This window comes from Gavialis gangeticus, unplaced genomic scaffold (genome assembly GCF_001723915.1).
Source record: "Gavialis gangeticus isolate Ggan-Ray unplaced genomic scaffold, GavGan_comp1, whole genome shotgun sequence".
Lineage (NCBI taxonomy): Eukaryota > Metazoa > Chordata > Crocodylia > Gavialidae > Gavialis > Gavialis gangeticus.
In genome coordinates this window covers 20,087,070-20,099,586 of record NW_017729004.1, presented here as the reverse complement: position 1 = coordinate 20,099,586, position 12,517 = coordinate 20,087,070, and the positions used below count along the sequence as shown (strand labels likewise).

Sequence of the window (12,517 nt, the reverse complement as noted above, 5' to 3'; positions counted from 1 at the left end):
GTGGTGCTGGCTCCTACCCTGGGGGTCTTTAAGAGGAGGCTGGATGAACACCTTGCCAGGGTTGTTTGACCCCAGTACTCTTTCCTGCCATGGCAGGGGGTCGGACTTGATGATCAGCTCAGGTCCCTTCCGACTCTACTAACTATGAAACCTCTTTTTGAACAACGCTAAAGGAAAGGGAATCCACAAGTTCCCTAGGCAGTCTATTTCACTTCCTTACTGTTCTAACAGTGAACAAGTTTTTCCTGATATCCAATCTAAATCTACAACTTCAAGCCACTGGGCTGTGTCTTATTCTCTGCAGCAAGAGGGAAGTGTTTTCCTTCTTTATGGCACTCCTTCATATATTTGAGGATTGGTTTCTTGTCCCCTCAAGTGCCTTTTCCACAAGCTGAATAGGCTTATTTCCTTCAACGCTTTCCTTCCAAGCCCTTTATCAATTTTGTCACCCACCCCTGGACCCTAACTTTTCATGCCTTTTTTAAAATGCAGAGCCCAAAACTGCACATAACACTCTAGATGAGGCCTAATCAGTGCTGAGTAAAGAATCACTATCACTTCCCGTTTCTTGCGCCTAATGTCTTTATTGAGGCAGCCCAAAATTGCATTTGCCTTTTGAGCAGCTGTGTCACACTCCAGACTCATATTGAGTTTGTGATCCAGTGGCATCTGGGATCACCATAGATGAAAAGCAAACCAATCATAAATCAAAAGAATGAGCCTTGCATAATTTGAGAAACTGGAGATGAAAACAAAGAATAATCCCTTACACTTCAGTTCAAAAACACCTACTGGCTTCACATACACATTGGACAAGAGTTGCACACAACAGAATCTAATTGAATCTGCCACAAGAGATCACTGCATGGAGAAGCAATTGCTCAAAACCAACTTCTAAGTTGGTATGCCTTGCGGGGCACCCTATTTACCAGTACTAAGATACCCAGATGGGTCTTTCCAAAGAGACAGGTCCCTCTGACATATGCGAGCAGCCAAAGCACACTTCCTGTTCAGTCAGAATCTGAGAACATTTCTGTGGCAGCCCATCTCTTCAGCATCTGGGGGCCCCAAAGACTGCTAGTACAACAGCAGGGGCAGCACTCTTTTGCCCTGCAATACAGCACGGTTTTATCATAACCAGAATTTGGGGTAGTCTAAAAACAGTCACGTAACTTCAACTATATTAGTATAAGTATACCAGTACAACCTTAATAGTGTGGGCTGCAGTTATTTTGGTATAAAAGTGATTATCCCAGTACAGTATTATTCTGAACAGGAAATGGAATAAACTACATCTTAACTAGGGAATATACAGAGCGTAGCTATTTCAGTAAACAGTGTATTCACTCCTCACTGAGGGTAAGAAATGGGACACAACTCTGTAGACAAACCTTGAAGACATTTGGAATCCAGGTCATTACTTTGCTCCCTGAACAGCCATCTCAATAATTTTACTCCAAAATGGAAGATTCAACATCAAGGCAGTAACTAGCCAAGTCAACAGAATCCATGGATATTGTCAAGACCTGGCTCTAAAGGCATGTTTAAGTGGTCAGGCCACAGTTGGAGTACTGTGTCCAGTTCTGGATGCCGCACTTCAGGAGGGATGTCAAGGGGGTCCAGAGGAGGGTCACTCGCATAATCAGGGGGCAGCAAGGCAGGCCCTATGAGCAGAGGCTATGGGACCTGAACCTGTTCAGCCTCCACAAGAGAAGGCTGAGGGGGGGTATGGTGGCCGTCTACAAACTGGCCAAGGGGGACCAGCAGGCTATGGGAGAGTCCCTGTTTCCCTAAGCACTATAGGGAGTAACAAGGAATAACGGCCATAAATTGACTGACAGTAGATTCAGGCTAGATACCAGGAGGCACTACTTCATAGTCAGGGCAGCTAGGAGCTGGAACCAACTTCCAAGGGAAGTGGTGCTTGCTTTTACCCTGGGGGTCTTCAAAAAGAGGCTAGATAGTCATCTGGCTGGGGTCGTTTGACCCCAGCTTGCTTTCTTTCCTGCTCATGGCAGGGGGTCGGACTTGATGATCTGCTCAGGTCCCTTCCAACCCTACCAACTATGAAACTGTGGTTTTGGCATCCTGCCTTCTCCAAGGAAACAAAATAATCCCAACTAGTTAGTAACCGCCTCACACCTCACTGCTGGTTTTTAGCATGATAAAAAAAGCCATGTGCCCTTTTGTAGCAAAGCAGTTTGCAACTCAACTAGCCTATTCTGTACATAAAGGAAGGTTAAGTACCTCTAATATAGGCAGTATAAATATGGGAGAAAAAACAAACTAACATATATTGTCTTCAACTCTGATTTCCCATAAAAACACTATTCCTGTCTACAATAGCCCAAATTCTGTCTTCTGCATACTGATTTTAAAGACTTTCCAGATGCCCCTTCCCACGTTCCTCTTAACAAATTTATCTTCATGGCATCACAAAAGGGAGCATCTCCTAATGGTCAGCGCACTGGGCTAGGACCTTGGTTATAATTCTCTGCTCTGCCACTGGCCTTCAGAGTAACTTTAGGTGCCTCTCTGGACCTCAATTTTCACACCTGTAAGATAGGCATAATGATGCATTGTAAAGTGCTGTGAGTCTATGGATGAAAGCACTAGATATTATCATTAACCTCATTTTACAGATGGGGAATGGAGACAAGTGACTTCATCAGTCTCTCAGGAAATCTGTGGCACTGAACCCAGGCTTCATAAGCCCCAAAGCTAGTGTCTTAACTACTGAGCCAAGCTTCTCAGTTTGGCCATTACAACATTTGCATGAAGGTAGCTCACATCCCCCATCCCCAAGTTCAGGGCAGTTTGACAGCTGGGTTAATTTCAGCAGGCAGAGAAAAGTTCAGCTTAACTTGGAAGCCTGGAATAATCAAAACTGGATAAACCCCAAAGCTGTAACACTGGCTAGACAGCAACCAGTGATAACAACAACACATCTTCCATCAAAGTAAAAGTATGCTCAAAGTGCAAAAATACTTTAAAGACAGAATATGCTGACCTTGAGGACTGAAATGGAGAGTGATTTTGTCTTTAACACATGAACTAACAGACACACCAGGTTGGAGAAGGCAGTGGGTGACAGGTTTCCCAAATCTCGAATTTTATCCCAAAAACTGAACTGGAATGTCATCTACATTTAAGAACAAAAGAGAATTCAAGTCACCAGTCAAATAAGGAAGTACTACTATGTCATATCATAACAGCAAGTGCTCAAACCTACCTTACTACATCTTTTCCATTCAGGTAGTGAGCAAGCATCAAAATATTTTTTAAAACTTTGATTTATGAGGTTTTCCAAAAGATTTGCAAAGCAAAATGAAGACAATTTAGGTCAGAAATTGCCTCCTGGTCTGAAAATCATATAAACCAAATTGGTTAGCAACCTATGGCCTGGCTTGCAGCTGCATCTGGCTTTGGCAGCATGGGCTTTGCCTGTGCTGCACTGAGGCTGTAGCGACATGGAGAAGAGGCAGTAGAGAGAAGCAGTGGTGGCTAGGTCCTGGTGCCAGCCTGCCTTGGACCTGATCTGGGTCATTCTGGCCCACCACTGGAAAATGTTGCTGACTGCCAAGCTGACAAACAGTTTTAAAAATTACAAAACTAAGTTACATAGCTGCATATAAGTGTTCTACCAGCAGTGGTGCTCCATGCAGATGCAGGAGTCTAATGATAGGGCTCTATTTTGCAGAATCAGGACCTTAGCCTTGATTCACAACTTTCTGAAATTAAACAACAGATGTTTTAAGTGCCACTTTTCTGTCTACAAGCTCCACAATTATCAACTTCAAACATTATAATATTTATATCAGTTCACACAAGATGCACAGAAGAAGTAGCTGTCTAGGAGCCTTACAAACTTTTTATACTCTATTGGTGAAACATTTTGGAATTATCTGCGTACAAAGCAGAAAAAAAAATTATTCAAAAAAGGAACTGTGCACGCGCACACAAAAAATAAAAATCACCCATGTAGGTTTTTTTTTCTTCAGCTTTTATGCTGAAGCACCAAGAGAAATAAGTCTGCATGAAATGTCTACAATTATGAGTACAGTTTATGGTTTCTGTTTAGAAAACCCAACCATCTTGTAGTTTCAACAGCAAGAGAAGCAACTATAACTACTACATCATTCTTTTTTTTCCAGCTGTTGGATGGCAAAGGGTCAGTGGTTTATGCTGGGTGCAAGAGGGGTCTCTTTTACACCCTCCTTTCCCAAAACATCACATGCAGTTTCCTTATTTTAGTTTGGTACATGCTTACTGGTCCTTCTGGCCAAAGGAATCTCAATGGAACAGCTGAAAGTGATGACCCTGTAAGCAGGTTTTTAGATAAAGGCATGCTTAGGCAAAAAGAGCTGTTTTGTGTTATTACATAATGAAAGAGATTGGTATGATAAACCTGACAGTGGATACCAACAATGGAAAACTTTAGAAGGAGAAATAAATAAAAATCCCACATTTTGATGGCATAATGAGGCATGAACAAATCTTTATTTACCTGAAATCTTCTATCATATTCACAAAACTTGGCAGCCAAATATGCATAGAAGGGGTTATATGTCTTTTCCTGGAGGCAACAGTCAAGTAGAACATGAACTATCTCTCTTTCCTGCTGATCTTTAAGTCCCAGCCTGCAATTTCAATAACAGAGAACAATAGTTCATCGAGCTTAAAAATATTGACTGGCTTAAAGTAAGAGTTGCTGGCTATTCCTCAGAATCAATTAAATTACTCTGTTGCAACAGAAATGAAATCCTAAAAGCTTTAAATTGAAACAAATTGTCAACTGCATAAGCCAACCTAACATCCTCAGTGGGCAGCAAGTGCTGTCATTGAGATGTAACTGAAGGACACAAACAACAAGGGATAGGTAGAGAATGACAAACACAACGGGCTTCTGAAGAGGGAAATGCAGCAGACTATGTTTGCTGACTGAGGAATAGGCACAAATCACAGCCAGATTGTTTAACCTTTAGGAAGCAAGAGCTGAAGCCCTGAAAAACAGTAAATTTCACAGGGGAGGTCAAAGAGGGAGCTAAAAGCTGTGGGTCCTCAGATCGAGTCATATCCTCAACCGTGGTTTGGGGAGGGAAAGGTTGCCTTTACTTTTCCTAACAACCTTGGCAATGGTCGAGACATTTTATCAAACTCAGGTACAGATGAAAAAACTATACATCTTCAATCTTTTTTTGGTTGGAGACAAACCCATTTTTTTTTTGAGTGGCGACCAAGGGACCCATGTGACATGAGTTTGACTGCTTCAGTCCAGGTCCTAACAGATGGCACCCACATTAAGAACAGCAATAATAATTGCAGTAGCACAATCAGTACTAATTGGCACCCATGCTGGCTGTCTCAGCAGAAAGGTCAATGCCCATCTAAAAGAAGGTTAAGGGACTTTGGCAAGGAACAGCAACTCACACTGCACCTATTCTGTGAATAAATATGATTTAGTTTCCAGTACTGCCAAGTATTTGGCAGTGCTAAAATCAATTAAAAAATAAAATGATTAATATTTTAATCTGAAATGTCAAACGTTTTTTGCATTGCTGTAAGACTGGACTTTTTTTTGCGACTGACTTGTATTATCTTCCTGCATTAGGAATATAAAATCCCTGGGATCTTCCTCAATACTTGGTAGAACGCAGAGATTGTCATGGACTGCTAGGAGTCTAATCTCACATGGCTGTGTAAATTTCAAGATACCTGCCATTGTACTTGCGTACATGTGCATCACAGATTTTCAAAGGTAAGCTTCATGCCTCTGGCTCCCTCCCCCTAGTCAACCTACTGCTCTGCTTTATGCTCCCCAGTGGGGGCTTCTTTCCTGGTCTGGTGCCCTGCTTTCTGTTCTCTACCCGATCAGTAGCTGTGTTCCCAGTTCCTTCCCTGATCTGCTGTGTACCACACACAGAGGCTACCCCATCACTTGTAGGGTGGCCATCGTAGGGGACAGTCCGGTTGTCCTCTATTAAAACAAAACCCGATGCCTTTATGTCCTCTATTTCTTCAAGAGAAAAAGAGAGGACGTAAAGGCGTCTGGTTTCATATCAATAGAGGACAGAGGACAACCAGATTGTTCTCTACCATGGCCACCCTAGTCACTTGCAGCAAGTCCTGCATGTTGGCCACCCCGGTTTAGGCTTTTATAAAACATAAATCTAAAATTGTTTTTAATCTTTTATTTACAAGACCTTAAAAACACCAAGTTTAATAGTCTAACATGAAAATGTGGTGGGCCACTGTTTAGGCTACAGCCTCAATCTCACAAGTAAATTATAGCAAAAATTTTGTTGGTGCTATAATTGCCTAAATTGATTTCTCCGCTCTTTACTTTTCCTGGTCTGTGTTACTACAATAGTTCTAATTTTTTATTCTCTTGTTTAAATGCATCTGGCTCTTGCTAGTCTTGATACTTACTTTTATTCTCACTTTAAAACAAATTAAAATTCCACCGATACCAACAGGCTGAGGCTAACACAGAACAGAGGCTAACTGAAATAGATATTCTAATTCCAGGTGGCAAAGCGTAGGGGGTGCACATGCATCCCCTGAGAGCATCAGTGCACCCCACAACTGTCCACACTTGCCACTTAGGCAATGTGCTGGAAGGGGGGCGGGGAGCGGGACAGACGGACACCGGTGGGCCCCCCCACAAGCACCAGCTGGGGAGTGACACTCTCAGAAGTGGCTGTGGAAGCGAGATTGGCTGCGGGGGGACCCCCCCAGTTGGTGACTGGTTGCTGGGGGGTGGGGCATGTGCCTCACCCTGACTAACGTGGCACCAGTTGCCCATGTCTAATTCTCAAAATAATAGAATAGATTACCATTGCCCAGTCTGGTATTTAGACTCGATTACCAGAACAACACTACCCCAGTCATACCCGATTTTGCTGTTTAGTGGTTAATAGCTTTATGTAAATATTCTAATGCTTGGCTATTTGAAGCCTGTTTAATGAATTTAAGTGCGATTCCAGAATTAATTCCCAATTCAGATGCTTTTCTTTGCACTGCTCATTTGTTCAGTTGCCACTGTACATTGCCAGTTTCTTAGCAGTGAGTGGAAGGTGGTTTCTGATTATCTTAGAAAATCTGCACCCCTACATTCAGCGGCAGTGGCCAAATCTCCAAATCAGATCTGGCCAAAAATCAATTCAGGACAGTGATTCGAATCACTAAATCAAATCACTGTCCCCCAAAATCAGCCAAATCAAAAGCAAGTACTAGCTGCTTCACACAGGCTTAGTAGAAACACCTTGTTTGTCTAAAACAGCTCCTTTGTCACAGCCATTTCTTCTAAAGTGCTCCCTGGGAGGTTAACAATATTTTGGTCCATTCCTTACTCCCTGACTTGTAGTTTAGTTCTGCTGCACTGCTTGGCTTCCTTGTCATCATCACTTCTTGCTTCTGATGGTTCTTCACTCCATCCTCACCTCAACCCTTACCAACTTTCCCACTCTGTACTTACTTCAAAAGTTTTTCAAAGGCATCCAAGAAGTCTTCACTTGTCATCAAGACACAAAAAATATTTTTCCTGATGTCAGTGTTCATTCTCTGCTTACGAGCAAGCTCCAGTATCTTTGAACTCACCTAAAAAGAAATTTCATTTTTAGACATGATGGAGAAAAATACTTCCACTGCAATCTCTCCAACATGACCGATTATTTGAGGTGAATTGTGAAGTAACAATCCAAAGGCCTTTTGCCTTCATCACTGGAAATCAACATAAGAATTGTTATGGCTTGGCCTTCTACCAAGGAAAATCAAGTGAGTTAGAAGTGCTTTTTTTAAGGGCCATGGATACAAGAACAGGATAAAGAGTAGCAAGTCAGCTGCCCCACTTTAAAATAAAGTTACTGCCCCTATACGTGATTTAGCTTTGCCCCAGTAGCAGCAGAATGACTTCTGGATGAAGAAGCGTTACAACTGCTCTACTTTCAAGTACCTACCTCTTCAGTGCTCTACCTTTATAGCAGAATTAGTTTCAGGTTTATCCCTAGTCTATAATCTAAGTTAAATGGCTGTACTCTTCTTGCCATGTCACTTGTCCACTTTAAAAATAAGTTAACTATATATATCTCGTAGGAACATGGGACCTTACTCAAAGTCCTGGAATCCTTCTTCGACAGTGCCTGCTTTTCTCATTTTATACGTCAAAAAGCCAAGAAATTCTCTGTAATTTCAGAAGGTGGAAAAGACAATTTCAGGGCCAGGGCAAACAGAAATCTGACCCCCACAAACCACATTAGAAAGAGACAGATGTCACATGGAGCTTCTATAAACTCCATAGATGTGCACTGCTTTACAAATTAGAATGATGAATCTTACAGTCCAAAGGCTCAGTTCTACAAAACGCTGTTAGGCTTGAGAGGCCAGTTCACGTGCCCCAAGGACAAAAAAATTTCTTGATACATTCTTTAATTAATAGCATGTCTATATATGTACCTTTCCAACAGGCAGTTGCTGCTGAGTCTTGTTGTTGGTATCATCAATCATTGGTGCTCCACTCCAAGATGACCCTATAATCCACCAGCGACCAACTTGGTCAGCGTTGAGGAGCGATTCTAATGATACACGAAGCTGAGTCTCTCTTCCAGAACCACTGTTGTGAACCTTGTACAACAACAAAAACAACAGAAGCAACTTTCAGTTCCAAGCAAGTTTTTAATTTAAAGGATTTTAGATCAAAAGCCCAGTTTTAAAAAGTCTCCCTACTGTGCTGTCAAATCTTCCTCCTCATAACTTTTCCTTCTAATCATGACCTGCAAAACCTACACAATTCCATTTATTTTAAATTAAAAATATATATATATGTTCCTAAATCTGCATTTTTGGACTTCATGCTTTTTCTTTTTTTAAAATGAACACCCACCAAAAAAGAAATCCAAATTATCTTCATTCACTAAATTATAAAAGCTTTGGTTTAAATTCCAATCTAGAGTTACAAATGAAAAATTATTTGCAGTCTCTTATTTTCTATGGCACATTTTTGCTCATATGAAATCACTAAAACTTTCAGTACAATGAGTGGTAGCAGGAGATAAGGAATAGATGGGAAAAGATGTTACAAGTAGGTTTTAAAGGTGCACTTGCAAAACTGTAATAAAAAGCTCTACAGAACCTGCTTAAAACATGCCTAGATATAATCTATTAAATTCCTAACTTTGCATATTACAGTGACACAAATTTCAGAGAAATATCCACTCTTCTGAAGCGCTGCTGGTTAACTGGATAAACCTCAGGTTTGAGAAGTGCAGTTTCTGACATGACAACTTGCCTGGTCTGCATAAATGTTAAGTGATCCTACACCACTTTCTGCAAGCCTGTGGGTTTCCCTCAGTGTCCTTAGAAAAAAAATTCCCTCATTTCTCTGTTTAGCAACATGCAACTGGATACTAACACCTAGACAGCTGCATTTCAGGAGTATTCTCAGGATGTGAACTCTGACCTGCTCTACACTGCAGTTTTGTCAGCTAGGGGATGCAAAAATACAGAACACTTCAACTGACTTTGCTCTGTCATTCATGGGATGGTGAATTATGCCACCAGAAAACTGCTTCTGTTGGCATCTGTCATATCTCCACTACAGGGTTCTGCCATCATAGCTATGGTGACATAAAATAGCGTTTCCCAGCTGCCCACGAGGTTTAACATACGTCAGCATCACCTTATAAAGGGTCTTGCAGTTAGTTCTGAATGTATGACTTAGGAACAGTTTTAGTATGGATACGAAAAACAAAATCCTTACCAATGGTCTCTGCAGTTTGCGCAGTTTCTCAACTGGTTCAGGGTCATAACCTGGGATTTTCCGCATATCATTATTTTTGAGTGCCAGCATAGTCTCTAGCATAAAGCGAACCTACAGGAGGCGAAAAAACCCAACATGATGACTTAGGTGCTGGAAAAAAGGTCATTAAAAGTGCAAAACTTACCTGGAATGTGTTACTGCGCGCACACACAAGCACTTTGGCTGCAATACATTCCGGAATCTAGATTACATATATGCACATATAAAATTCTGGCTAAGAGACAATATTCATTTCAAGTACTATTGCCTCCATTTGTTTTAAAGCCAGGCTCATACCTCTACTTATTATGGGTTTTGAGTCAAACAACAACGAATAATGAACTGAATGCCTCAACCTTTGCATAACAACGTGGTCCTAATTACAGCTATTTCAGATCATGCTGGTCTTTGTATTTTGGAAACAAACTTTCCTTTGTATTTTTCTCTCTATGTACACAAAAACAGAAGTTAATGCAATATTAATTTAAGATCTAATTTGACAACATAACAAAGAACTTTAGCTGACAAATTTAACACAAGTTGAAGGTGTTGGTAAATTTAAAAGATCATAGAATCATAGAAGTAGGGTCGGAAGGGACCTTGTAGATCTTCAAGTCCGACCCCCTGCCTGGGCAGGAGAAAAACTGGGCTCAAATGACTCCAGCCAAGTAGGCATCAAGCCTCTTCTTAAAGACCCCCAGGGTAGGAGCCAGCACCATTTTCCTTGGAAGTTGGTTCCAGATCCTAGCCGCCCTAACGGTGAAGTAGTTCTTACAGATGTAAGATTTAATCAATTCTTTAATGAGTTCTGTCTACACAAGAAAATTTGTCCTATTATGTATCCAAATGTATTCATACCCTGGACTGGTCCTGAAATTTCTTCCCAACAGCACTTGCTTTGTTCTGAGCCTCACTGATCAGTTCCTTCAGTGCAGAGGCATCATCTTTCCTCAAAGAAAAACCCACGTTTTTCAGGAGTAGCAAAATCAGTTCAATGTCCTTTTCCGTGAACGTGCTAACAAGCTTCTTCAGAAGGTCAAAGATCAGCAGTGAATGCACGACATGGAAGTTATACAGATGGGCAATCAAGATAAAGAGGTTTTCACACTCTTTCCCTTCAGTCTCACTTGTATAGAGTTCATCAAATTTCTTTACTACTGCCTCCAAAAAGTGTGCACCAACCTGGCAAAGAAAAAAAAAAAAAAGTTACCAGCAAGTTAGCATACATGCAATTATCTGTTTTAAACAGCAGCTGCAAAACCATAAATGCTGATAATTACACCAACAATTAACTTTGGAGAATGCTGCTGCACCCCTCCTTCAACATAAATTTTAAATATCAACATAATAAAAAAAAAAGTGTACACTGTATTTTTCTTACATTTCTCTTTCTTCTTCTTAAAATACATACTATTTATATCCTGTCCACTGCCATATGGCAATTATATTTTTATACATGCAGCCCAGTTATCCTTTCAGACCTATGTTTGATGAAACAAAAGTAAAGAACCAACTACAAAAATATTTGTTTAAACAAAGAAACTGGAAGTATTACTCACTGCAGCATGGATTACCATGCTCCCAGTTGTCAAGCTTTTTACTCCAAGTAATTTGTACACTGAAAGACAACGTGTCCAGTACCAAAAATACTGCACTTTATCTGAGCCATCAAGAGGCAGACAAGCAAACAAAGCCCAATATTTTAAATTAAAATTATTTGCCATGAAAAGCCTAATAAAATAGGTATTTGTTTCTCAGCTTGTAGTTGTGGATTTTGCATTTCTACTAACTGACTTCAAATTTTAGATAAAACTCAACTAATTGCTGAATATGTTCAATCTGGAAAAAGATCCTAGGATAACTCTATACCTCCTTGACTCTTCATTCATCAGCAGTAATATTACGTCTACATTCTTTGAAAAAGAGATATGCCAAACTTCTTAGTTCAAACTGTGCACTGATTACTTGTCAACTATTCATTTTAAAAAACAAGCTATGTAATTAAAAACATGTAATACCTCCATGCCAATACTGCAGTTATAATTATTAAAAACTGCATTATGTTCCAAAAGCAATTCTGACTTGCTTGCATTTTAGTTCCCCAATGGTTTTAGGCACACATTTAACAATATAGCACAAAGATTTACATTTTTTCATTTGCAGACCCCTAAAAAATTTCAAATGGAGGTGTGGATCTTTTTGAATGATAAGTGCACGTATTCACATGCTTTTGATTGATCATAGTCATCTTTTGCAGATCCCTTATACATAATCTGCAGATTCCCAAGGGTCCAGACCACAGGTTGAAAACCACTGATATAGCAATATACTTACCTGTGCATTCAACAACAAAAACATTAAAAGACTGTGTAGCATGTATGTAAAGATTGCTATAGAAATCTTAACTTTTGCATCTCCTGTATCAATTTTGACTGTAGCCTTAATGTTACCTCATAGTTTCGTGCACTTTATATTCTAGACTTTTTAAAAAACAAAGTATCTTATGCTTTATAATGCATTTAGGCAGTCACAATTAAATTCTTAAATGTGCACTAAAGTCTCTGGCACATGGCATAGTTATTTTTATGGGTGCACCAATAAAGATATTCTTGGCTGATACCAATGGCTGATTATTAAGCACCCATACTGGCTGATACCAATCCGACAGCCAATTTACAAGAATGCAGCACGGCAGCTTGGAGAGCAGCACCCAGCCAGTAA

At 40.4% G+C, this 12,517-nt stretch overlaps 1 protein-coding gene across 1 annotated transcript in view; it reads right to left on the bottom strand.

Moving 5' to 3' along the window:
* Positions 1-12,517, bottom strand: part of NOM1 (nucleolar protein with MIF4G domain 1) — a 22,433-nt gene that overhangs the window by 4,783 nt on the left and 5,133 nt on the right. Inside the window, exons 4-9 of the mRNA XM_019508156.1 lie at positions 10,655-10,978; positions 9,758-9,868; positions 8,455-8,622; positions 7,478-7,599; positions 4,508-4,640; positions 3,011-3,142 (exon numbers count right to left, since the gene is read on the bottom strand). Of these exons, the coding sequence (XP_019363701.1) occupies positions 3,011-3,142; positions 4,508-4,640; positions 7,478-7,599; positions 8,455-8,622; positions 9,758-9,868; positions 10,655-10,978 (990 nt within the window). The remainder of the gene's footprint in view (positions 1-3,010; positions 3,143-4,507; positions 4,641-7,477; positions 7,600-8,454; positions 8,623-9,757; positions 9,869-10,654; positions 10,979-12,517) is intronic.